This window comes from Cyrtonyx montezumae, unplaced genomic scaffold (assembly GCF_038088225.1).
Source record: "Cyrtonyx montezumae isolate F1298 unplaced genomic scaffold, pur_monq_1.0 scaffold_13, whole genome shotgun sequence".
Classification (NCBI taxonomy): domain Eukaryota; kingdom Metazoa; phylum Chordata; class Aves; order Galliformes; family Odontophoridae; genus Cyrtonyx; species Cyrtonyx montezumae.
Window position 1 is genome coordinate 9,148,176 of NW_027071859.1, and position 27,365 is coordinate 9,175,540.

The following is a 27,365-nucleotide window of genomic DNA, read 5'->3' on the forward strand; positions in this document are numbered from 1 at the left end:
ATTTAAAGCACGCGTGAACTCAGCTTCACCTCTTCTGTTTGCTCATGCATCCTCTTGCCACGGTGCCGATGATTTTGATGATTTTCTATAAAAGAACACCGAACGGCTTTATGCGAATTAGACTCAGAACAACACTAGCTGAATTTCAGTGGGAAATGAGTGGGATTTGGGCGCTCTGAGGTCCCCTGAGGTGACTTCGCTCACCCTCACAACAAAGGGCTGTCTGCAAGCAAGTAACATTTTGTTTGCAATGTTTCACGGCCGCCCTCTGAGCACGGGCACTAAGGCGGAAGCACACACCCCCCCCACCCCCCGCCGCGCAGGTGAACGACAGGGCGTTGCACCCGGGTCGCTGCCATTGGCCCGCGCCGCTGCCAATCCTCTGTCGCCGCGGCAACGCGTAGACCCGCCCACAGGCACACCCCCTCCGCGCGCCCGCTGTCGACACCTGATTGGCTGGAGCGGCGGTGACGCGCGAGCGGGGTTTTACGGCCCTCAGCTGAGGGGAAGTGCCGTTACAGAGCGAGCGGGCAGTCCGGAGCGGGGTGTCCGGTGGAGCGGGTGCGGCGGAACTGCTGCCATCATGACGTTCAAGCGGAGTCGCGACCGCTTCTACAGTACTCGCTGTTGCGGTTGCTGCCATGTGCGGACCGGCACCATAATTCTGGGCACCTGGTACATGGTGAGTCGCTGGCGCTGGGGGCGGCCGAGGGGGTGGCGGTTCCGGTTGCGAGCAGTGCGCATGCGCGGGGCTCTGGCCATTGCCCGACGGTGGGCGAAGGGTGGGCAGTGCGCATGCGTGCTGCTTGGGGGCGCCGCGTGGGTTGGGGTGAGAGGAGGGAGAGGAGAGGGAAGGGGAGGAGGTCCACTAGCCGTTGTCTCTCATTGTGGAGTGGGAAAGCAAAGTGTTGTGAGAGCTGAAGGCCGTGGTAGCTGAGGGGGGTGGTTACCACTCCTCTTCTCCTCCTTAGGTTGAGAGTTAGAAGCGCCTTTGGTGTGTTTCAGTCAGTACTGTGCGTGTCCTCTGCAGGGTGAGAGCTGGAGGAAGCTGGAATTTAGGGTATCGATAAAACGATGAGAGGTGTGACTTCAAGGGAAGTTGTCCTTTGCCCTCTGCTCTCAGCACAGCTTTTGAGGGTGTATAGAAACAGAGTTATTCTCCTCATTGCTTCTGTTTTCTAGCTGGTGAGTTCTAAGCTGAGAGAGCTGCAGTGGTGGAGCTGAGGTATTAAAAGCTGTTTTGAACTAAAGTTGGGGGAGAAAAAAGCATGTGAGAACAGTACCCACAAGTTAATGCGACCAAGTTCCCTTTTATTCAGTTTCTTGCCTCATCTTTCCTTCCTCTTACCCCCTGGGCAGTAAAAATGCAAGGATGATGTAAACAAGTTGCATCACAGCTTTTCTATTCTCCTGGAGCAGTCACCCAACTATATACTAAACAAGTTGCATCACAGCTTTTCCATTCTCCTGGAGCAGTCACCCAGCTATATTCTCCTTTACCTTTCTCCTGACGGTGAAAATGGAAAACAGTGAATTCTTAAGCTATGGCGTGGAGGAGCTGTGCACAGAAACTGGTTTTACAGTAGTAGAAATAGGTAGGGAGGTTGAAATTTAGATGTATGGTCTATCTATTTATAAATACTGAGGAATGCCTTTTATTCCCCCCTATCAGCCCTTTCAGAGACAGTGTTCTGGCAATTGACAGAATGACAGGAGAGGGTGAGCCAGGGTGTGAGAAGTGTAGCAAAAGTCTAAAAAAGTGCTGTAAAATATTAAAATATCCCTGATTTCAGTCTCAAATTAATTTACATAAAATGGAAAGCAAAGTCCCTTGCGGTATTGAACATATAACTTCTGGAATTCTGCAAAGCTTCCAGAAGTTGATTGCTGGGCTGTGAGAAGTAAAAGCATAAAGCCTAAACAGTGAGGAGTTGCTCATCATTCTTATCAATCAAATGTGCCTTCATTCCACACTTCAGCTTCCTGGTGGGTATCGAGAAACACTGGATCTCAGAGGGACGTGGTTCTGCTTTGTTTTACCAGACCTTGTAACACTCAGTTTCTTCCTTGTCTTTCTGAGTTTGTTTCTTCTTTGCACCTGGATGCAATACCTCTTCCTTCTCTCTGTGTCTATGGAAATACCATAGTGCTTATGGGCTTGGGAACACCTGCACTGTGGTGACGGGCAAAGTGTCCCGTGGTTTTGGTGGTTGCAGGCTCTTACAGGAAAAATAAAGTTGAATTCTGGGTAGCTGGATGCCAGTGAGGGGCTTGTTTCTGTGTTTTCTTATGAACTTATCAAATGCTTTGTTGAACTGTGCTTTTGAGAATATTTCCTATGGCTTCCTCTGAGGTAGCAGCTGAGAAAAGGTGATAACTGCTACCTGTTAGCTGTCTGACCTGAAATAAGGTCTTAATATGAATTCTTAGGGGGTTTGTCTTGCCTGATGCTTTAAATAAAAATATTTTTTCAGTTGTTTTGATGTATAATGTCTACAATTCAGACAGTGAAAATAAAGCTACTCTTTCTGTTTGACAAACTTTTCCTTTAAAAATATATGTAAAAATGGGTTAAGACACTTGTTGCTCACTCATTTTAATGAGTAAACCATTTATTTATGTTATCAATTTCAGTCTTTCAGACACTAGTTTGTAATAAATGTTTTAAGATCAATTTAATAATCTGCTTGTAAGTTAGGGTGGAACTGATAGGGATTATTTAATGTTTTGTTTCTTGAGGGAGGTAGCACTTGGGGGGAGGGGGGAGAGGGTGGTGGGGGAGCACATAGTCCAACAATAGGTTGGTGTTACGGAGGCCTTGGCCAGCCTGTATTTACTGGATATGCCTCTCTTGTACTGTGCGCTCCTGAAGGAATTTGATACCAAACACAAAATGGAGTCCTGTAGCAATCTTCTCCAGATGTTCTAGCAAGATAAGAGTTTCAGCCTTTTAATGCATAAGCGTTGTTCTTATGTAACACTTGAGGCATTTTTCTGCCTTTTGCTTATATGAATACTTTAAAATCGCTCATCAGATGAACTCAGCTCCTCACTAAAGCTTACGTGTTCCTGTCCTTAACGTGTACTTGTGTCAGTCCATAGAGAGCAGCAGATTATCTTCTAAAATGTCTGCTCTTAGTGCTGTGTCACACAACCTCCTGTTCTAAGCACGCTGTAGTTTCTGATGAACAAATGAGCTGTCTTTGTGAAAAATTGAGTTTAGACAGTTTCTAGAAGACTATGCTTAATTTTCAGGGCTACTTTAGCTTGATTTATTCTATAATTCTCACTGCTATCCTGTGCAGAAAGGAAAGGAAACCTCCTACTCCCAGCTTCATAATTGCAAACATGTGGCTTTGAAGTTTTTTTCTTCCTGTAAACTTTCTTATTAGGCATAGTGCTTTCCAGAGGCTGGAAACGTGAACACAGCATTGGCAGAATCGGATCAGAGTTCAATAAACAGTCTGAAAGTAATAGCATTGTTTGGGAGGGAGTGGCCCTTTCATTCCAGCAGAAAACTTCAGTGGTGGAATCAAAATGATGGAAGCGCTGCTGCTGGACAGGAGTGTCAGGATGATCTCTGTGCTCGGTGAACCACCATCTCCAACTTCCAAAAGTGGAGTATAACAGTGCTGGAAGCTTTGGGGTACCCTGTTCAAAATTATGCTTTTCTCAGTAGATTGGAGTTGGGGGGGGGGGGGGGGGGGAGGAACCAAGAAAACAAAAAACAAACCACAACTAAAACACAACAGAAAAAACCACAGGCACAAAAGAGCCCTGCCAAGAAACTACCTCATGTTTTTTTTCTTTAGGAATGTGTTGAAGTGCTGGGAAAGTAAGAGAAAGCAGAGGAAGTGTAGTTGTACGAGGCAACTTCCCTTTATTTTCCTGCTCGTGTAGGCAGATTGTAAGTAGAAACTGTTTCTAAGTCTTCTCAGGCACTCAGAGTGCTTGGGGAAACCTACGTTTCGTGTTCAGGCCTCCAGAGATGCGAAGCAGTACATGATGAGCCATTAAATATATCCAGTGGAGATAAGAGCTCAGTAATTAAAAAGCTAATGCTCATTATGGTTCAGTCTCTTGAGTTCTGATCGTACAGGGAGCTGATGATTCTGTTTGTGGAATCACAGAATGGTTGAGGTTGGAAGGGACCCTAGAGATGTCCTGGTGCACCCTCTGTTACCTGTTGAAGCAGATGCTCATTTATTACCAATACCAGCTAGTGGTTTTTGTAAACACTTCTATATTAATTATGCCGAATTTCTGTTAAGGTCAGTTATCCCAGCTTTAAGAGCAAAATATGTTTCTCTAACTGTTCAGTGTAATACCCTACAAACCTAAATTTGTTTTCTTTTAATCTTAATGGAGCCTTCTTTGGAGTAAGCATTTGAATAGTTTTGATTTCTTACCTGGAAAGCCTGGGGTGGGATGGATGGGATCACAGAGTGGTTTGGGTTGGAAGGGACCTCTAAGATGGTGTGGTTCCAGCCCACTGCTGTAGGCAGGGACCCCTCCCTATGGACCAGGTTTCTCACAGCCCCATGCAGTAGAGCCTGGGATGCTTCCATGGAGAGGGCCATCCAGTCTTGCTGGGCAACCTGTTCAAGTGTCTCAGTGCCCTCACAGAAAATAATTTTTTCCTGATACCTAGTCTAACTCTACCCTCGTGTTGTTTAAAGCAATTTCTCCTTGCCCTACTGCTACCTACCCTGAGGGCATGAGGGGTCACCTCAGAATGAGGTGCACCATCCAGACAAGCTGGCTTGTCAGGGTTTGTGGGTTTTTCCTTTAAATCTGAAGGTTGCAAACAGGTTTGTGTGTTTTCTGACTCCTCCGTGCAGTGTGTTTGTGAGAATACATGTTATTTGCAGTGAGTAAATTCTGTTAAATACTTGGAAGACTCCTTGCAGTCCGAGCCATGCTCTTGCTGTTGTTTGCATTGACTGTGGAGCTGAAGGGAGCCTTGTGGTTTTGCTGTTACCAGGCTTGTGTGGAAGAGGAATGGTTGCGCTAAAGTACAGGCTCTGGCTTGAGAGGATACCTAATTTGGAGTTGTTTGTAACTTAATATAAATCCATATGTTGTACGTGATGAATTGCTCAGTGCTGTGATATGGTTCACAGAGCAGTACTGGAAGCCCTGGCACGTTAATTGGCAGAGGTGTTTGGTTTTTACTTGCTGACCCAGTCTAGAGGGGGAGGAGGATCAAACCAAAACTATTCACGTAGCAAATTAGGGGCATTCAAAAACTGTTCCATTTTCCATGCACACCATTTATTATTGAGCTTTGATACTCTGACTAGTGAAAGCTTTAAGAATTATTTATGCTAAACTAGGACCCCAGGTAGAGTGAAAACTGGAACTGTGGCAGTTGCAGGACTGCATGAACACAGTACAAAGGCATTAAAGCTTGCAATTTCCAAGATGGAACTAGCAGCTACAATTTCTTCTGTACTTCTGCATTAATGCAAGTGCAGCTTGGCCCTTATCTGGAGGCAGATAGCCTATCGAGGCAGTTAAACTCACCTATTAAGTAATAGTGTCTTTTAGTCTGAGCTCAATCACTATTTGAGTTAAAATGGTGATGGAGTATAAACAGTAAGTGAATGGGCTATGACTGAACCAGTCTTGTTGTGTTTTATGAAGTAGAAAATAATGTTTCAGCATCCAGATATCCAGACGTGACATAAGCTCATAGGAGTAAGTACAGCCAAAGTTGTTTTCCAAAACATAGGTTGGTATCTCTGATTCATTCACAGAGAGGAAGGAAATAAAAAGCTTGAAAATGCATTGAAAGCAAAAGCCAAAATAGAGATGGAGGAAATGAGCAGTGAGCAAAGATGATGCTCTGTACCTTCAAACAATGGTGGAACAAAATAAAAGCATGTAAACAAATGGCAGATGAGTAGTGTGCTGTGTGGGAGACCTCTTGGGGGGAAACGTGAGTGTATGTCAGTCAGTCAGTACTTACAGAACTGTCACCTCTCACTGAAAGGCTCTTTTTGTAGAGGTGATAATCTCTAAGCCTTAAGAAGTTGGAAACTAATAAAGAAGTAAATATAAAGTATGAGTCTTAAAAGCTAAAACTCCTTTCAAATGTTGACTAACTATTTTCCTTTCTTAATGCTTCCTTATTTGTGCATAGATTTGCTATTTTTACTATCACCGACTCATGGAATAATGCCAGTAATAGAAGAAATCTCTGGCAAATCTTAACTGCAAGGCGGCATGTAGAGGTTTTCCTTTGTTAGTTTTTTTCCTTCTTCCTTTAGAGACTGACTGTAAAAGATCCTGCTGCTGCTGGTGGTGGTAGTGCTGAATACTGATTGGAAAATGGCTGCAGCTTGGAAGAACTGTTGTGAAGGTTTCTAGGAGGAAACCTTTCTCTTTGACCTATCTCTCCAGATACCAGTAACCAAAACTGTGCCCTGTGAGTCCTGACCAGCCTAGAAGTGCTCTGAAGGCAGTTTTCCAGAGCTTTAATCTACTTTTGACTTATTGAGTCTTACTGAAAGCATTTCTGGTATGTACAGGGAAGCAGAAGCAGTCTTGGATAGTCAGGAGGAGTACTGGTAAGCACATAGCCAGCACTGAATGCTTCTTTAGCTTTTGCTGCTTGTTTGCTTAGCCTGTCTGATAAGGCTGGAGGAGGTTTTAATAAATGTTGTAGGTAGGAGAGAGCCAGTTCTCCATGGCTTCTATAAAGCAGTAATGTGGAGGCGAACTGAAGGGGTGGGGAGGGCAGGAAGCGTGCTGCAGCTGAGGATGTGAGCTGTAGCTTGACTTTTCCCCTTTGCACATCCATTCGTACTGCTTGCACCTTAGCACCATTTGGAGGAGTAGCTGTACCTTATTTGCATATTAAATTACCTCTGTCTTCCAAGTTGTTATAGGAAGCAAAAGCTCTTTGAAATGTGCCTCACTGTACCCGTTCCTTCTTGTCTCTTTTAACTATTTCCACAAATCTGCATTGATCACTGGGTATCTGTTTGTGTCATTTGAATGACTATAAGCCCTATCCATCCTCTTATTTTTACAGAATTACTTAGTTCTGAGTACTTCAAAACTAGCAAACATCCAGTGCATTCTTTTGCGTCGGGACTTCACTAAATTGGTTTGCAGTTTGATCTCAAGTTGTTCTGTCGTCCTATCAAGGATAGGCAAAGCAAAGAGCTTGCTTCTTGCTGAAATGAATGGTTTACAGGTGCTGTTAAAATGATCAGAGCTGCTACAGTGGAAGTAACTTCCAGGTAACTGTGATCTTTTTCAGGTGGTGAACTTGCTGATGGGCATCTTGTTGACTGTAGAAGTGACTCATCCAAACGTAGTGCCAACTGTTAATATCCAGTATGAAGTCATTGGAAATTACTATGCTTCTGAGAGAATGGCTGGTAGGTGCATAGCTCTTCTGTGCCATTAAAAAATAATGCATTGTCATAGTGTATTTACCTTACCAGTAGTGTGTCATGTTGGCATGCTGCTGTTAAATATTATTTCCTTGTTGGTTTTTTTTTTGAGCATCTTTTGATTTATTAGCAATTTCAATCTACTATCAGCACAAAAAGTTTAATGGAGTATTACTTTTACTTCATATTACAGGTAAGCATGGTGAACAGTGAGACTTCTAAAGGTTTCTCAGCCTTCTTCAACACTCAGTACGTGTACAGCATCAGTACTTTGCTTTCTGTAGGAATGTTTGTTGCCCTTGTTGGGTCAGCAAAACAGATACAGAACTTATTTTGTAGGAAGCTCTTGGCATTTTTGGAGGTCCTCCTGAATGTGAGGAAAGAGCTTTACAGTCTGCAGGCTTGCAAGAGTACTGAGAGAAAAGCATGATGTGTTTCTGAGTGTGAAAATTAGAATGCTGAGTCCTTGAGAGAAACCAAAGATTCCTCTAAAAAATTGATGTGTGAAATAAACAGAACAGAAAGCATAGAGAGCAAAATGAAATGTGCCTTCTAGCTTATTGTTACAGGTGAACTGTGTGATGCTTACAAGTGTAATTGGTGTCACACTCTTGTCTTCAACGAGCAAGTTTCTTAATTATAGAATGATGTGCATTCTTGTATGTTATTAATTTTTTTTTGCTTAAATTGTGCAGAAATATGTTGAGTGGCACTTCTAATGTGTCTCCTGTTACACTAAAATTTAGCAAGGTCTAGTATACAGTCAACGTTAATAGTACAGGGCAAGTTTGGTTTTGAGAGTTCCAGTTTAGTCTGTGTTAATAGTTCGTGACCTGACTTCTGACCTGCAGCTGCGACTTGTTTGTTGTAATTAAATGGGAAGGGGAGCAAGGATCAAATACTTCATAATGCCAACATGTTTAGTGAGGTTTAGCAGATATTTATTGGTCTCTGTGTTGTATATTCTGTACTGACTGTTATTCATATAAGTTTCCACTGTATATTGAGAGAGGTACTTGGTATTCTTAGTGTAAAATGGCCATTACCTGCTTCGTGTCCCATGTTTGGATATGGATTAAAAGGTTTTGTGACTACATAGGGAATTCATCACTTCCACAATCAAAACTGTACCGTGTGGATTTTCTTCTAAGGATTTGTCACTGAGTGTAACACTTGTTTGCTAGTCACGATTTCTGATGAAGACAATACATGTCAAACACGGGAGGGCCTTCTTGATGCCATCTGTGTATGTAGCTATTATCTTGAAATGAAGTAGGTATGCAAATGTGGTGTAATTTGCAGATCAGTTGCAGGTAATTTCTTTTCAAGCATGTGAACCACAAGAGTTTGGCTTCAGCTTTGCTGAAAACAAGAGCTTACAGCATCTGTAGGCTCACGCTGCTTTCTTTCTCTCTGTTTAAAAATAGTGTGCTTGCTGTAGGAGAGTGAATGTAATCTAACTTGTGGGAAGCAGCTGTGCTTCTGTCATCACTAACCATGTTGCTTGGGGGGAAGCTTTATCATTCGGCTTCCATGAGTGTCCTGGATTCTGCTACCATTTGGCTTCTGTTCAACTGCTTTCTCCTAGAATAGTAGGATACCTTCCACGCAGCCATTTCCTGTTTTCCTTCCTTGTACTTAAGGAGCAGTGCTGTTCCTGCTGCCAATGACCAAATTATATAATCCAAGCACTCTCAAGTAGAACAGTCAGTATTGTGCTGATTCAAGTGAGGACTTTCCAGTGGTAAAATTAATCACCCATGTACTTTGAGCACTGACATATTGCCAATAAGCATTGTTACGTTGCATTACAATTATACTATGTCAGGTTTCTAATTGTTATGTCTGAGCTTTATAAAGGCTTTTGATTAAGGCAGACTTCCTTTTTCCAGCTGCTGTTCTTGAACCAAGCCTTTTTCCTTTAGTAGAGGACTGAGTTACTCGAATCTATGGCTTCTGGTTTGTGCAGATAAAACAGCTGAGTGGGAACAAATCATAGTTATGGTTACATATAGAGATTGTGTACCAGTCAGGGTGGTAATGTGGGGTAATAACCAATCCTGAATTGGTTTTTTTTTTCTTTTAATGCAGAAAATGCCTGTGTTCTATTTGCTATCTCCCTGCTCATGTTCACAATCAGTGCAATGATGGTGTATGGCGCAATTGCTGTAAGTATACTTGCAGTCTCTATTTTTGAAGTTGCTATTTTAGCTTTTAACAAAATACCTTACGGGTAGCTCTCTTTCTTTTCTAGCACCGTGTGGGCTGGCTGATACCATTTTTCTGTTACCAACTCTTTGACTTCGTGGTCAGTTGTCTGGTTGCAATCAGTTCTCTAACCTACTTGCCAAGAATCAAGGATTACTTGGATCAGTTGGTAAGTGTTTACCTGGCATTAGTATTTTTCATTTGAAGTTTCATCTTTGGTTTGATAAGTGCTACGAGGGCTAGAATTATTTTCCACAGCTCTGGGGGGACGTGGTATCAGCCTTCCCTTACCTAGAAGGGAGCTGTAAGTAAGAAGAGGACAGATTTTTAGCAGGGTCTGCTTTGGTAGGACAAAGGGAAGTGTTGGCTTCAAACTAAAGGAGGGAAGATTTAGAAGGTGTTTTTTTTTTTTGTTTGCTTGTTTTACAGTAAGGGCAGTGAAGCACTGGCACAGGTTGCCCAGAGTAGTGGGTGCCCCATCCCTGCAGACACTCAGGGTCAGGCTGGATGGGGCTCTGAGTTTCTGATGGAGCTGTGGGTGTCCCTGTTCACTGCAGGGGAGTTGGACTAGAGGGCCTTGAGAGCTCCCTTCTAACTCAAATGATTCTATGATCTTGTAGCTGCTTAAGAAACAGTAACTTAGACTGCAGCAGCCATAGGGCTGCCAGGGTGGTTATGAGCATGACTTCTTATCAGAAGTTGAAGGACTGAAGGTATAACTGCTCCCTAAACAGAAAGCTAAGGGGAGGAGAGAAATATCTGTGAAGGGAGATGTTGGTTTAAGCTTTTTATGCTTAATTCACCCTTGATGCAAAGATTTTGCAAGCTGAGTAGTGTGGTTCTGTGTTAAGTTTGCTCCTGCAGAATAAAACCACCAGCCCTCATTTGGTTGGGGTGAGAGGGAAGGGTACGAGGCAATATAGGGCAAGACTGATTTGATGCAGAGTCTGACATCATAGGAGGGAACCTGAGCTTCTGAAGGTGTGTTCTTACATCCTGTATGGTTGTTCTCATTTTGCAACGAGACTTCATGAGAAAGCAGCAGCAGAATGTTCACTAATGCTGCCTGTGTTTAACTGAGAAGACGCAGTGGGTAGGATATACCAGCAGTTGACTTGGATTGCAAGCTATTTCTGTCTGATGTTTAGATCTGTGCAAGTAAATGTTTAAAAAGTTTCTCAAGACAAAAATTAGCTGGTACTGGGGAGAAGCCTTGTTATAGTGTGCTCGGGAAGGAAGAGCTTGAAATTTGCAGGGGCCCCTTGGTGTATTTGGGCCCCTTTTCTGAAGTTTGGGCTCAACTCTTCTAGCTTTCTATTTTGCACACATAACATAACTGGTTGGACTCATAAGAGGTTATTAGTACTAAATCAGCAAAGGCCTCTCCAGCAAAGGACTTGTAGAAATGCTGTGCTTCAGTTGCTGAGCAGGAAATTTCATGGACATCTGTACCTGTAAGAGAGAGAGAGGAACTGACTTAACATAGAAAGTACACTGCTTCCTTGCAGGTAGCTCTTCTGCACTGAGCTGCTGTTGCAGGACAGAAGCAGGATAAATGCTCTGCTTTGTGGGAAGATAAAGAAGGAGCAAGGGGGGAGTAAACTTACCAGTTTCTGAGAGGGCAGTTTATTCAGAACTTTGATTAACTTGGTGAAGTGCAGGTGTCTTTATACTTGTAGATTTGCATTGTTGGTGCTCATCTCCTTCTCCCTTTCTCTCTATCCCCCCCCCCTTTTTTTTTTAACTAGCCGGATTTTCCTTACAAAGATGATCTTCTTTCACTGGACTCCAGCTGTCTTTTGTTTATTGTTCTGGTGTTCTTTGCTTTATTTATCATTTTAAAGGTAAGTTACAATTTCAAGCTGGCTTCCATTTCATGAGTTGCTCTGTCCACATACTATCAATATACACATATATTGAGTTAACGGCTCAGCAGCTGTGCTCAAATAAGTTAGGGTGCTCAATTACAATGTGAATTTGATCGTACATGTGGTGCATGTCCCTTGTTAATTTGTGTGCTGCCTGCAGTGGGGCTTGTTTGTGCAGCTCTTCCCTTTCTGAGGAGGGAGCAGGAATGCACAGAGACTCCAGATGCATCTTTTTTGCATACAAGGAGATAATATTTATAGATTCATGTCTGAAATAATACTGAGTTACTGTGTGTGAGTTATTTAGATAAAACTGAGAAACCTTGCTGCACTTAATAAACCAGGGTGCAGGGGGTGTAAAGATTAATAATAAAATACAATAATCTGAGCATGGTGGCATGTCTTTCTGCAGCAGCTGATGTTAGGCTGTTCTGTGCTGTCTGCTCCTTGGTGCCTCAGGCTGTGTGTTCATGTCCTCTTCTGCACAGAGTTAGACAAACAATACACGAATGTGTGGTGAGTGGGATTGTGCTGCTGGCCCATCCTCCTCCTGCAAGCAAGTTTGGACTGAGATGCACAGAAGCATAAGGCAATTAGGGATCAATTTGTCTAGCACTCCTGAGGCACAGGGATTAATTGGTGGAATTCCTTTGCTAAAACCTGTGGGGTTCATCCTGTCCCTGAGTCATTGTGATAGCAAGGCTAAACAGGACAAAATCTGTTAAGAAGCAACATCTCTTATGTGTATACACATGTATATTGATTTTTGTTGGCGTGCTTCTTTTTGTCATACAAATGTTATCTAACATCTAATTTTTGAGTTGGCTAATATGGATGGGCTCTTTTAAAAAGAGAAATCTCTCCTCCCAGGCGTATCTCATCAACTGTGTATGGAACTGCTATAAATACATCAGTAACAGGAATTTGCCAGAGATAGCAGTGTACCCTGCCTTTGAAGCACCTCCACAGGTAAAGCCTCTTTTCTCCTTGAAGGGAACCAGCAATTAACTTTAGAGTATGAAAACACTGTGTCCATATTTACATGCCCAGATTCCAAAACAAGGACTGGGAGGATTAACCTCAGCTGCTTTAACTTGGAGGTAGCATGGCACTGTGTCCTCACGGTGTGTCACACGTGGGTTTTGGCTTTTCTTGGAATTGAGGGGAGCTTGCTGGCTGCAGCTGTCAAACCCCTGCCCTGCTACTTGCCAAACCAAGAGACGGTGGGGTGGAGCTAATAATGGTTCATCACTAGCTCATGAGAAGCACCACTAAGTTGCCTGCAGCAGAGAAATAAACTGCTGCTGGGGTGTGCATGGATATTTTCTCTCAGTGGCTCTCTTGTTCTCTCAGCCTTCTTCGTTAATCTCTTCAAAATGTCTCCTCTTCAGTACGTGCTGCCAACTTATGAGATGGCAGTGAAGATGCCCGAGAAGGAGCCGCCACCTCCCTACATACCTGCCTGAAGCGACCCGTGGTGATGCACGTCTGCACCAGCTCCTTGGGGTTCTGTCTTTCAATCTTGCGACACTGCTTCAGTGATAGAAATGTTCAGGACTTTAGGAGCAAACTATTCTGTTTAAAAATGTTTGATAGAAACTTAACTAAGCAAAACTCATCTGGGAGTGATTTTTTTTTGTTTGTTTGTTTGTTTGCTTTAATTTTTGTTCTCCTTAATGCTTTTAAACATTTTATTGCCTTGGGGCCTTCTACCGCAAGAACTCATGTGTGACCAACTGGGGGCTGAGCCGGTCTGGGATTCAGGTTAGCCACAACCATGAGGATCTGCGGGGCTGTACCCTTAATTTATATTAATTTGTCGTAAAGTAGATCATAAAGACAATCTGTGCAGGAAGATGACAGTTTGCCTTTATCCAGTTTTTGGAGGGGGAAGGGTTTGAATGTGGTATATACATGAGTTGTTTTTTTACTTTGCACTTTTTGCATATGTTACCTTCTGTGGGTTTTTTGTTTTATCCTATGTCCTGATACGTAGTTCAGGAGGAAGCGAGGTTGGCACAGGAGTTGTATCACAACGTGCTGTCAGTGCAGGAGAAGAGATAGAAACATAGGCGATGGTTGCATGCTTCTAATCTTATACATATTTTCATCTTTGTGATAAATGATACTTAAATAAATCTTTTATTAAAGTTCACCTTATTGATCTGCCTTTCTTAATGTTGAAGTGCTTCAGAGCCCTGCACGTGGGGCACTGTGCCTGAGTGGCACTGACTGACAGCAGTGGTGTTCAGTGGTTGATCCACATTCTCCGGAAGTCCTCTGTGTAGGAAGAATGGATCCCCTTCACTGCATAAGCTTGTGTTGCAGCCTTTGTTGGGACTCAGTTTGTCTGTCTGCTGCTCATAGGAGCTGAGAAAAGGGAACTGCACTCGAAGCTTCCAGACCTTTGGGCAGATTTGATGTCTGATAAGCTCAGATGTTAAGGAACACAGCCACCCAGTGGGACAAGAAGTGCTTGCGTTGGAAGACGTCCAAAGCTGTTGGATGTGTGCCATACTGGTCATGTTCTTTTAAACAGAAGAAATGGAAATCTTTCTGTTCTTCCTCCTTTGTGGTAATGGATAAAACTTAGTAACTTAATACCTCTGAAGAGAAAATGGCTTCCTACTGTGGCAGATGAAAGGGATCTGCTATGAAAGTAGGGAGAAGGGTTCTCACTGCTAGGGCACGCAGCCTGTTGAGTGTTCCATGCAGCTGGAATGCGTGCCTCCTTCGTGGAGCTTTGACTTTCAAAATGCCTTTGGTCATTGCCACATGTCATCACAGGGTTGCTTAGTTTCTACCTAAAATGCCATCTGTGGGAGCAGCGTATGAGCGCCATGTGCACACTGGTGTCTTCATGAGTGCACTCAGTTTTGGTGTGAGCTCTGGGAAGGGAGGCTGCTGGAGGGCTGGCAAGGACAAACAGTTGTTGTTGGAGGAGGGCTGCAAGAATTGGTCTTCTAGGTTTGAAGAGACCATGAAGTCCAACATCAGCCTGAGCTGCACGTCCTGCAGTGCCGTGTGTACGTGTCTGAAATACCTCCAGGTGTGGGGGCTCCACTTGACAACCTGTTCCAACGTGTAACCACCCCATCTGGGGAGAAGTCCTTCCTAACATCCAATCTGAGCCTCCCACGCTGCTACCTGGGGTGGTGTCTGTCATCCGTGCCAGGGGGGAAGAGGCCTTATACCCTCCTCACCCCAGCCTCCTTTCAGCTGTCAAAGCCTAATTAGAGTCGAAGAGGTTGAGAGGGACGGCTGCAGCTCTCTGGCCTCTTCCAGTATCGAAAAGGCAAGTGGCAAAAGCGATTAATTAATACCATTAATTAATACTACTGTTGGTGAGGTGTGAGGATTCCTGTTCCTCTTTCAGAGGCCAAGGGAGAAGCCGCGCCGGCTCAGCACGGCGGCGGGCTGCCCGCTGGCACCGAGCCTTGTGTTCTTCCGAGGCGCTCAGCTGAGGTTAGCGCAGCTACGCCAATCATTTCCCCGACAGCCACACTACATTCCCTCGTCCTCTCCGCTGCGGGGCGGGACGGGCGGGCAGGGGCAGCGGGCGGCCTCGGGTTATAAAGGCAGCGCGGCGGCAGCACGCGGGCAGGCGGTACCATGCGGGCCGGGGACACCATGCTGCGGGCGCTCGGGACGCTGTGCTGCTGCCTGGCGCTGCTCCTCCCGCTGCTGCCCGCGACGCGCGGCGTCCCGCACCGCCTGCGCCGTGAGCCGCCGGGCAGGCACGGAGCGGCAGGTACCGCGCTGCTGTCCCCCTCCGGAGCTGCCCGCCCGCCGCTCCTGGGGGTGATGCCCGCCGCTCGCTGCCTGCTTTGCTCGCTGCTCCGCGGGCTCCCGCTGCCCTCGCTTCTCCCGGGGCTTGCCGCGTGCTTGCTTCTGTAAGTGACTGATGCAAAGCTGGGTCCCGAGGATATCTGAGCTGTGGCTGCCCGAGGACCCAGTGCCAACTACTTGCACCAGCTGACCTCCAAAGGGTCCCTTCCGATTTAACATTGTATGAATCCTTTTCCCCTCGCCTGCCTTTTTTCCTTTTCCCCTCACCTTCCCCCTAAAACCTTCTCTGTACACATTCAATTTTCAGAACATCTCTATTTCAGACCCGGAAGGAGTTGGCTGCTGAAAAAGTTTTGTTCCCTCATCTGAGAAAGATAATTATTTTACCTGCAGATCTCACTTCAGCCTTTTTCTTTGTAGGATGAACATTGTGTGCCTTTTTCTTTCATTTCTTCAGAGGGATGTGCATACTTTGCTTTTGGGTTGTCTTTTCTTTTTGAGTATGAACCCGTTCCTTGATGGCAAACTCAGTGCGTGATTGCATCAAAGTCAGGGTTTCAGGACAAGGTTTCAGGGCGTACAGCTGAGGATGCCTCCTGCTGCTGATGGTTCTTTCTGAGTTTTCCTAGCAGAGCTGGCTGTCTTTCTTTGCTCTGAGCTGTGGTGTCTGTTCAGTCCAGGTCTCTGCGTCAGTGAGGAATTTTTCTTGTTGTGTACTTTGTCTTGAGAATTTCAAACAAGAACTAATTTCTAATCATTACTCTGTTTTATTTTTACTATTGCTAACAAATGCTATAAGAATCTGTCCAATAAGTAATCTGTCTCATTTTTTACCACTTTATTTCTGTTGCTATATAAATACATTTACTACTTTTTATATTATCATTGCTTCTCTTCTGTGTAGGCTGCTACTTGCCAACTACAACCATTTGTTTCAAGAATAGATTGACATTTTGTCAGCTGAAGTGTATTTTTAATGCTTTAAAGCTCTCAGTTGTATTAAATGAATACTATTAAATGAATATTTAAGAATTTTGAATGTGTTGCTTGCTCAACCTTAAGCCTCTAGCTTGGTGAGGTGCCCGTATCTCTTTCCTACAAGTACATTGCCATTGCAGCTATTGCTGTGCTGTGAGCTCTGGTCTACCCTGCTCTGGTAGATGATTGAAGTGCTTCTCTTTCCTCCTGACAGACAGTGCCTGCAAAAACCGGCCCCTTGACCTCGTCTTCATCATCGACAGCTCCCGCAGTGTCCGACCTGAAGAGTTTGAGAAAGTGAAGATCTTTTTATCAAAAATGATCGATACTCTGGACATTGGTGAAAGAACAACCCGTGTGGCAGTCATGAATTATGCCAGCACCGTCAAGGTAGAGTTTCCCCTCCGGACCTACTTTGATAAAGCCTCCATGAAGGAGGCTGTGTCTCGCATTCAGCCCCTGTCTGCAGGCACCATGACTGGCCTTGCCATCCAAGCTGCCGTAGACGAAGTCTTCACTGAGGAGATGGGTACCCGGCCAGCCAACTTCAATATCCCCAAGGTGGTCATTGTTGTGACAGATGGACGGCCACAAGACCAGGTTGAAGATGTGGCAGCAAACGCCCGCACGGCTGGCATTGAGATCTACGCAGTGGGGGTAGGCCGTGCTGACATGCAGTCCCTGAGGATAATGGCCAGCGAGCCGCTGGATGAACACGTCTTTTATGTGGAGACCTATGGTGTGATCGAGAAGCTGACATCCAAGTTCCGAGAGACATTCTGTGGTAAGGTGGTCAGGCCAAGAGGGTAGTGTAATTTGGCTCCTCTTGGCTCCTGCTGTGGTTCTACTCCCTAAGAAAGAAGTTTTTGAGGAGTGCTACAAATCACATTCAAATATTTCCTTTGCCATTGGTTGGGCAAACAAGTCAACCATTCTATTCAGTGGAGGCCAAGTAATGACCTTTCATTTTGAACAGCAACCTTAACCATGTGACAAACAGGATTGATTTCATGTTTCCGTGTTCCTCTCCCTCTTGATTTTGACACAGAACTGCTTCAGCAGCACTTCAGGGTTGTATATGTGGATGTATATGTGGCTCGGGCTAGATAATAGTAATGCTAGGTCATGGTGGGCTACTATGGTGTATTTGGAGTATTTAGGATTAGCTAAAAACAGCTCTGCCACAGAAAAAAAGACTTTTTGTTAAATAAAAAGGCATGTATGTAGTAGATTTTTCTAGTAAAATTCAAAGGAAGTGTCTTGTAAAGTAAGTTTCCTGTGAGAAATGGGTAACGTTAGGTGTAAGGAATATTGTGAGAGAATCAATGTGGTAGCCATAGCTTTAGGAACTTGGCTGATGAGAATGTGTTACTTCGTTACTTCAGAGCTCCATTAAAAATTCCCGTCATGTCATCTTTTGAATACATTTAGAGTGAATAGGCTTCTTTCTCTAGGTAAAAAATAAATGTGTGGGACCATCGGTAGGTAAGACACTTTGCCCAATAATTAATACAGGAAATGCTTGAGGTTTGGCTTGACATCACACTGTGTTGCTGCTGTGACCACATCTTCTCCTTTGTATCTAGGAGATACAAGTTCTCCCATTGCTGGGGAGGTACTAGTGCTGTGACAATAGCATTAGTTTCCCACCTGTGTTCTGGCCAAAGTGAGGCTTTCCATAGCACCAAAAATGTCTTGTTCTTAAAATTACCATTTATTGTGCTGAGGAATAGTATTTACACTTCTGCTAAGCTGGAGGGTTTACCAAAGACAGCTGTGTCATATATACCTCCAGTGTAACTCTGAGTTTCCTGCATGAAGTTAGCCGGGCTCTGTAGGATTTATGAACACAAGAGTGGGGTAAGGGGGATAATTTTTCAAAAGGCTCTTATAAGCCAAGCGAATCTAAGACAGTCTTGTAAGACAGTGTGGGTAAGTTGGGTCCTTTCCATCTAGATGCTGTTGTTTGGACAGCCAGAAATTTGGACTCAGCAGTGACAATTACGAGGTTCATTGCGTTGGCCAAGCCAAACAAGATTGTTTGTGGGGTGAACTGAAAGACAACTAATGTTCAGGGGTGAAATAGTTGGCCAGGATCAGGTCCTTGATGCGTTGAGAGCATCATTCAGCATGAGACCATCCTGAAGATGGAAAATCTCCTTGAATTGGTGTCAAGGGCAGTGGAAACTTGCCTTTCCTGCCACAAAAATCTGACTGTTTGAATCTGAACTTCTCAGTTGTGCTCAAAAATATCACCCACAAATTTTGTTCGTAAGTCACCGAGATGAATTCTCTTATTCCTGAAGTCATAACAGAATGAAAAGACGCTGTCTTAGTTTGAGATGGTGTTTGCCAAGGGAAAGACAAGGCGTGCTTTCAGTCAGCCTTATTAGGGGACACCTAAATTTTTCTCATTTTCTATAATAAGAATTTTAACTCACATTCAAAAATTGATAAGATTCAAGCATTCTGTTATTTCCTTCTCCTTTTTCCATCACCTCTTTTTTTCTGCTCCCACTCCTCTTTTTCCTTTTTATCTCCTCTATATAAAGCTATTTAAAGATCATCTAAGTTGAAGTGAGCATGTAGTCTTCCTATACCAGGCAGCACTTTTTATCCCTGACAGCCTGTTCTTCTAGCACCCGAGTTACTTTTCCATTCCTCCTACTCTTGATCCTCTTTCTATTGTAATTTAATCTATTTTATTGTGCTATCACATTCCATTTTACATGAGAGGGTTTTTTTTTGAATGCAGCAGGAATTCATAAATCAGTTTATGTGCCAGTTTGCAGAGCTTAGCAAGGTAACCACAAGGTCTTTCTTATTGCTGAATTCCCATGTCCAGTGTATGTAAAGACTTCTTTAATAAATGAAGCTCATGGAGACATGGATGTATTTTCTGTGAGTTATCCTCATTGGTTCTAATTGAAAAATTGCTTTAGATAACAACTCTTGAAGTGAAAATTCACTTGTAGTCTTCCCCCTTGGTTCCAAAACCCATGTTCCAGAGTGCTCAAAATCTCTCCTAGCAGTGCTCCTTTTGCAGATCATTCTGTCTTCCTGTGTGGGGCTACTTCAGTGTCATTCATGATGTCTTTCTACAAGGGTATGAAATGTGAAAGATGCCTGTAACTGTTGTGATGGTGACAGAGCGCTGAGATTTCCTACTACTAATCCAGCACACAGTGCCAGATCTGAAATGCTTTCATAAGCATGAAATGTTAAGGAGCGTTTCTTTCCCCTGAAATGTCTGAAATGCTTTTTCTGAAAACACCCTCTGTAGCTGCGAATACATGTGCACTTGGGACCCATGACTGCGAGCAGGTCTGCGTGAGTAACGGCGGATCCTACCTCTGTGATTGCTATCAAGGCTACACTCTGAATCCAGACAAGAGAACTTGCTCAGGTTTGCTCCTTTGGTAAATGTATTACTGAGATGATTCCAAATAGGAACGTATTAAAAAGTGTTCCTCTAATGTGTTTTGCAGCTGTGGATGTGTGTGCACCTGGGAGGCATGAATGTGATCAGATCTGTGTGAGTAACAACGGATCCTATGTCTGTGAATGCTTTGAAGGCTACACCCTGAATCCAGATAAGAAGACTTGCTCAGGTAGGAATTAAAAGCTGCATGAGTATATGAAACTCAAGAAGATATAAATGTATTTTCTTCATTGCTTCTCACTTAAAAATTGCTTGTAGATGTCAGCTCTTGAAGCCCTTCCACTTCGTTCCAATATCGATAGAGATTGCTCATCTCTGTATGGTGCTTTAGCTTCAACCTACATAGGGCTATTCAGGGCAGTCAAAACTGCAAGTGAAAATCAGACTGTGGGAGCAGACTTGGAGCCCAGGCATCTGCCTCCTGCATTAAGTAATTAGGAACTGAATTCAGTTATCTGCAGCATAATAAAATAATGTGGTAGGTAGGGCGCTGGTTGAATCCTATTTTAAATCCTGATTAAGTTATATTTATAAATGTTGAAGTATTGTCAATGCTTGAGCGTCTGGGAGGGGATTAACTGCTTCCTTCTCTATAAACATGGTCCACGGCAGCCATGGATGTGTGTGCACCTGGAAGGCATGATTGTGCCCAGGTCTGTCGGAGAAATGATGGAACCTACAGCTGTGACTGCTTTGAGGGATTCACTCTGAATCCAGATAAGAAGACTTGCTCAGGTAAGACTTGGTCAAGGGAAAACTGTTCAGCTAAAAATACATACTCTTTGAAGTCATGTTAATTTCCATTATATAGTTATTCAGGAGTTTCTGTACAACTCCTAAAAGCACAGTATAACTTCAGCTTTTTTCTTCACATTTCCTCTAATAATTTGAGCCTTTTGACTCTTCTGCAGTTGTGGGAGACTTGTAATTGCTGTAATTAAGATATCACTTGGTATTTCCTTGGGGACTTCACAATATTTTCACACTTTGGAGGCATGAGTTTCAGTGTCCACCTCAGAGCAGAGAAGGATGTTATATCTGGTGGGACTATGCGATACTCACTACCTCTGTCAGGTTACTCTTCAGCAAACCAGCATCATGAAGCTGAGGGAATGAGATGAAGAGCAAGGACTGTGCTCAAGACAGACTAGAGCCTGTAGTCATAGTTGGTGGAATGGTTTGGACATTAAAAAAAATACTCCAGCCTTAAAGCTCTAGAAGCTGGAGAGAAATGGTCTTTCCCGGTGCTGGTCTCTTGTGGAGAATAGGAGGATAAGGATGTATAGAAGTACACAGTACATACAGATTAACATGTATTCCCTGTCATTTTCACTCAATTAGGGTTTAAACTTCACTCTTCATTTCCTTGAATGTCTCAATGATGATTTACTGTTGTAAAATCCTTTTTTCCACTGCTGTCATAATCTCTTTCCTTACTATACTTGCTGTGACAAATCCATGTTTACATCCCCAGGAAATTCCTAGGGAAATCTCTTTGATTAATTCATAGCTCTCACATCTCAAAAAAGCAAACTCCTTAATATTTCTTCCTGTGTAGTTCAGGAACTGATTTTGTAAATACAGTTCCAAAGATTAACTCTCTGCTGATATCATATAGAGGCAATAAACATCTATGAGGGAATATGAATGTAGAGAGGCGTCCATTTTGTGAGTCCAGTCCTGAATCTCCTTTCATAGCAGACTCAGATTTCAGAGTATTTGTCCAATGTACTTGCTTCTTTAATTCTTTTCCCTCTTCAATCTCATTTTGCAGCAAGCTGCTTGTGATTTCTCAACTATCCGAGACTTTCTGATATCATAAAAATAGCATAGGTTCAGGAGGGGCTCTTTCCTTGCTCACTTGCTTGTTTGCTTGCTGTCTCTGTTTCTTTCTTTCTGTCTTCAGTCACTTTTGCCTTACAGAACCTCCTTACTGCTGAGATATCCAAATATAGGAACTCCTCAACTTGCTCTTTTGGAGTTGATGTGTTAAACTTGGCAGAAGACATCTTCCTCACACATAAAATACCCACTTTGTAACTGGCAGCAGTTACCACGCCTTTCTTTTTTTGAGCAGCTGTGTATACTCTTCTTTTTATGGTCTTTTCACTTCATAAAACAGTGCCTTATTAGAGCTGAAATAATGCCAAATGCTCTCTTAAAATCCAGATATTTGCTCTCCGAAATTCCTTTGGATAATTATTTTGTAACTGGGTCACTGCTGGTTCAGATCCTTTTGCAGTCTGTTACAACAACAACAACAAAAGTGTTGCTGCAGTTCCAAAAGTCATATTAACTTTGTGATGCTGACAGACAGATCAAAACACACTGCGTACCCTACTGTGGCTAACAGCCTGCTGATGTGCAATAAAAACGTCCTGATTTGAATCCAAATGTGGATATGGTGGCAAAAGGGAACTGCTAATGCCAAATACACAGTCTGAAGTTGGGGTGTGGTTTCATGTACTTCTCCAATGTCTTTCTTAGCTGTTGACTTGTGTGCACCTGGAAGGCACGACTGTGAGCAGGTCTGTGTGAGAGATGATCTGTTCTATACCTGCGACTGCCATCAGGGCTACGTCCTGAATCCAGACAAGAAGACTTGCTCTAGTAAGGCCAGATTGCTGTCTGTACTCCCTCCCTGCTCTCCCCACCTTATCACTGGAGTGTTATAGGACAGCTCTTGGTCACTCTGCCCCCTCCTCTTTCAGCATCATTTGGATATATAAAGTACTTCTTGTTAGACAGTTACTGGCACTGTTACACATTTTGCCCTTCTGTATCACTCTGTAGTCAGCAAACCTTGTTTATGCAGTCCCTGCAACATTTGATGTAGAATCCTAAGTTGGGTTGGAAGGGACCTCAAGTGGTACTTTGTCTGATCTACTGCTGCTCAGAGCAGGAATAATTGGACATTACATGAAGTGGCTAAAGACCTGTGTAAGAGCAAAGTATAGAAGGGGTGGATATAGCCACACACTATCTGCACAAGCAGCATTTTGTAGGTCTGGACTTAAAACGTCAATACCATGTAAGAACACCACTCTAGCATGTTTTGTGTGATTTGTTGGGCATCCCATGAGCAGTAGAACTGCCCAGCATTTTGAATATCAAATACTGGAAGACTCTACATTTCACAGAAGCTCTGTGGAAGACTTCAGGATACTCTTGGACAGTTGCCACATGGAAAAGTAATTTGGTGAAAACAGACAAAATCCAAAGAGGATCTGTATTTGCCACTGGAGAATTTAAACGCAAACACGCAAAATTCACTGGCAGTCAATGGGAAATGAACCATGCTGGTGTGATATTTTGGACTGGCCTTCCTCCAGCCAAATTCTGAACAGCTCTTCTTTGTACATCGGCCATAGGGCTGGCAGGATGTTCCAAAAAAGGGAGCTGAACAAATAGGTGTTCAGTGAAATCAAAGAGACACCAGTTTCCACACTGGCTGTAAAACAAATGATTTTCTGCACTGCTGGAAAGGAATCTGTTTACAGATTATTATTATTATTTTTTTCTTTCAGTGAAACACTGAAAGAGCAAATGTTTGAAATTCAGTATTTCAGTCATTTTCTGTAATTCAAGCAGCCATCAGTTTCCTTGCAAAATAGGAATATCAGTGGCATGGGAAACAGAGAAGCCAAAATAATTTAGGGAACGAGAGGAATTGCATCCAGATACAACATTTCTATTGTTTTATTGCTAAAACACTCTCATAATTTGTTTAGCATTGATTAGCTATGAACTTATACATCTGGTGGAAAAAAAATTAATAATTTGAATAATCTACTGTCAGTGCCTTTGCAAGCTGCTGTGATTTAACTTGGCAGGTGGCTGAGCACCACAGTTGTTCACTCACTTCCCTCCCCCCTTTCCACTGGAATGGGGGAGAGAATTGAAAAGGACAAAGTAGAACAGTGTTCTACATGTTAACTTGTAGAATATCTTATAAATGTTATGAAATGATGCTTATCCCTTACTGATAGTTCAGGCTGGCATCGATCAAGCCACTGAGAGAAGCCTGAGGGACTTCAGGGGACTACGGTGGTTAGCAGATGGTGTAGGAGTACAAGTGATGTTTTTCTCTATCCCTTTGGTGGCTGGGAGGGATACTGTGAGGTCCAGGAAAAGCCATCTGATAAATACGTGGCTGAGAGGCTGGTTTGATGGGGGAAGGGGTAATAGCGAGCCTGCCTATGGCAAGGTGCAGGATGGCATAGCTAAGTTAGAGGGACAGGGTCCTAGCAGAAGCTTTCAACCTGCTGCATCTTATGATGATGAAGGCAACAGGGAGACTAAAGGTAAATACTTCAAAGGAATTAAGGAATTAAGAAGGCAACGTGGACAGCTGCCCAACTGAACTGCCTCTACACCAATGCATGCAGCTTGGGAAACAAACAGGAGGAGTTTGAAGCCACTGTGCCACTGAAAAACCACAATGTAGTTGCCATTACCAAAACCTGGTAGGATGGTTCCCACAACTGGAATGTGGAATCAGAAGGGACGGGTGAGGAGGGAGGGGGAGGAGGCATTGCCCTCTACATCAAGAAAGGAATTAAAGGTAAAGAGCTGTTCCTGAAGAATGGCCATGAGCAAGCTGAAAGCCTGTGGGTGAGAGTTAGAGACCAAAGCAACAAAGGGAGCCTTGTGGTAGGGTCTTCTACAGGCTGTCTGATCAAGCAGAGCCTGTTGATAAGGCTTCTTCCCACAGCTACAGGAGGAATCACAATTGCTGATTGGTGAGACTGCCTGGGCTCTAGTGACCATGCAATGATTGAATCCACACTGGCAAAGAATAAAATCAGGAAGGTTAATTTTAGGAAAGCCAGCTTCCAGCTCTTCAGGGAGTTAGTCAGCAAAAGCCCCTGGGAATCTGTCCTGAGGGGCAAAGGAGTGGAGCAGAGCTGGCAGATTTTTAAGGAAGATTTCCTTAGGGCACAAGTGCTTTCCATACCCAGGTGGAGAAAGTCAGGAAAGAAAGGCAGGAGACCAGTATGGCTGAACCAGGACCTGCTGGTCAAATTGGTATTCTGGTCTTGGATAGACATGGTAACCTCATTATAGTAGCTGTGTTCCAGTTGGTGTTGGTATGTTTGTTCTTAACCTGAAGCAACTGTTGTGCATTTTGCCTTATGATGTTCTTTATTGAGTAGGTGAGGTTAACTTGCCACTCATGTAACTAAGAATTCACAGCCTGCCATTTCATTATGCTACTATCAAATAATGGTTTCTCTGAGCCTTTTGTTTGTGAGCATCCACGTTTTGTGGTGTATTATGTTAAAAAAAAGAGTTCTTAAGGACAGCTGAGGCCATCAGTAAGGGCCTAAGTAAGCCTGAGGACAAGACCTTGGAACAAATTAAATTGAATCACTTTTTCAGAGTGCTACAGAAGGATGAAATGTGTAACAGCTCTAGGAACTGTCTAACAAGAAAATACAGCAATGTTTGCTTTGTCTTTCCTAAGAGGCTGATTACCTCTCCTCCACATTAACTGGTTCCTCCATCAGTGTTGCTGCGCTTTCTTACTGGATTTTAAATTCATTTGGACCATTTGGAGCATTGCTGTTCCCTTCACATATATTTATGTGACATTGAGTGGATTGAGGTTCACATCTCTTGATGAATGAAGAGATACTCCCTGTGCATACACACTACCAGTGTTAAAAGAGTACTTGTGGGGTGAAACACACTGATGGCTTAGCTGAACTTCTACTGCTTACTATTTAAAATTACTGCATGTCTTCCTCATATTTTGTATTATATATGAAATGGCAAATTCATTTTTTTTAAATTCCATATCAAGCTAGATACTTAGGTATCTAAATTCTACCCGTATCTCTTAAACTGATCCAAGGCAGTTGATTTATGACACTGATTGATTCTTTATGTACTCATAATCAGTAGATGCCTTTCTGCTTGGTTGCAAAACTGTCTGGAGCATTAACTTTGGCCATTCATGTATTCTAAGAAATTGCTATACCAGTGTGTCATAGACACTCCAAATGTCATTGTATTCCAGGTTTGACAGGTAGCAACCCAGGTTCTGAAGAAAACCCCAAAAAGTTAGTCACAGCCTACAGTGTAGCTCATTTAATAGAATGTGGTGCTAGTAGCCTTTCTGCATGGATGGTCAAAATGCTTCTTATAAGATGGAATCTGAACTGCAAGTTCTTAGCCTGTAGCACTTGAGCATAATCATCCCACTCCCCAGTGTGCCCTAACTTTTGGAGCAGGGGATATTCTAGTCTAGTGACTAGAGTCCACTGGAAGAGGATGGTTGGTCCTTACCCTCAGGGTAGGGCCTCTGTTTATGCTTTACTCCATAATGGTCTGGTTTACAAAGCTCAAGAGGATCTAGGTAGGTAGCCAGCTCCCAGCTCTGCCTCCTCCTCAGTTAGAGTAGAGCTCTCTCTTGCTTGCCCTGCTCCTGGAGATAGGACGTGTGCCTCTAGCTACAAGATGACTTCATCTTTGTCACCTCTTCCTCCTGCCTGCCCTGGGCTGCGTTCTCACAGTCTGGCTTCAACTCTCTGTGCCTTTTCCTGACTTGAAAATATTTTCATCAGAATCCTAAATGCTGTTTTCTCTCTTAGGAGCCACAACAAGCAGTCTTGTAACAAATGAAGAGGCCTGTAAGTGTGAAGCCATAGCTGCGCTGCAGGATTCAGTCACCTCACGCCTCGAAGCTCTGTCCACAAAACATATCCTTTTTCCTTTGTGTTCAGTTCTTTACTGGCTTCATTCACTGCATTGAGGCAGAGAGGAGAAAAGAAAGGTATCTTGCTCCCAGATTAGACATTTCACAGGCACGTGGGAGGAAAAATGAAAGTGGTGAATTCTGTGGTGTGGTAGCAAACCTGAATGCTGGAATAGATGTCCTCAGATGGAATGACAAGAAGTACTGACTGAAGTCAGACAAGCTGTGATTCAGCAGAAGGTGCAGTTTTTGCAAGTGAGAGTGGTTGATGGCCGTGGCAGTTTACCAAGGGTTGTGGTAGGTTTTCAGCACTGGAAACTTCTGAGACTGCGTGCTTGTTTTTCTGTGAAAGATGCTCTTGTTCAAATAGGAATGAATGTAGAGGAGGAACAGGCCTGTGGTTGTCAGTCTGATAACTAGGAATTCAGAGTCAACGAAGAGGGGGATAGTTTGGATTAATCAAAGCAGGATACTAGTAAGTTTTCTATACTAACATTTGTCCAGATAAATGAAGACTACCACCAAGGACACTCTTCTTTTCCAGCTCTTGAGTAAATTCAGAGTTATTTTTATAGGTTTAAGTGTAAATCCTTCCTCCTATAGGGTCCCTAGAACTGAGTTCATCAGTCAGGTGAAGAGAAGAATCTGATTTTCCTTGGATTAAAATACAAGGGTCACACCAAAAGTAATGCCTCCTATTTTATGATATCAGTCCATGATGTCAGAGGCAGGTATTGGTGGTGGAATGGCAGAAGAGGCTGAAGCTTCCCAATGTTATGTTTTATTGGGATGTGACAGATGGCGGCAGAGGGGCGGTCTGACAGAGTGACATCTGACATGGAAGCGCACACGTAGCAAAGGTGTGCCACTGAATTCCTCCATATTCAAATAATGGCACCCAGTGACATTCATCAACACTTGCTGAATGTTTCTGGAGACCAAACAGTGGATATGAGCACGGTGAGGTGGAGGAT

At 43.5% G+C, this 27,365-nt stretch overlaps 2 protein-coding genes across 2 annotated transcripts; both read left to right on the forward strand.

The window, feature by feature from the left end:
• Positions 1–488: 488 nt before the first annotated feature.
• Positions 489–13,068, forward strand: LAPTM4A (lysosomal protein transmembrane 4 alpha). The gene is made up of 7 exons (XM_065730675.1): positions 489–682; positions 7,271–7,391; positions 9,498–9,574; positions 9,661–9,783; positions 11,363–11,458; positions 12,353–12,451; positions 12,874–13,068. The coding sequence occupies exons 1-7, from the start codon at positions 584–586 to the stop codon at positions 12,946–12,948; spliced, it is 690 nt and encodes a 229-aa protein (XP_065586747.1). The 5' UTR covers positions 489–583; the 3' UTR covers positions 12,949–13,068.
• Positions 13,069–15,789: 2,721 nt separating this feature from the next.
• MATN3 (matrilin 3) lies at positions 15,790–27,125 on the forward strand. The gene is made up of 7 exons (XM_065731069.1): positions 15,790–15,801; positions 16,442–17,033; positions 19,533–19,655; positions 19,738–19,860; positions 20,304–20,426; positions 22,179–22,301; positions 26,288–27,125. The coding sequence occupies exons 1-7, from the start codon at positions 15,790–15,792 to the stop codon at positions 26,446–26,448; spliced, it is 1,257 nt and encodes a 418-aa protein (XP_065587141.1). The 3' UTR covers positions 26,449–27,125.
• Positions 27,126–27,365: the final 240 nt, after the last annotated feature.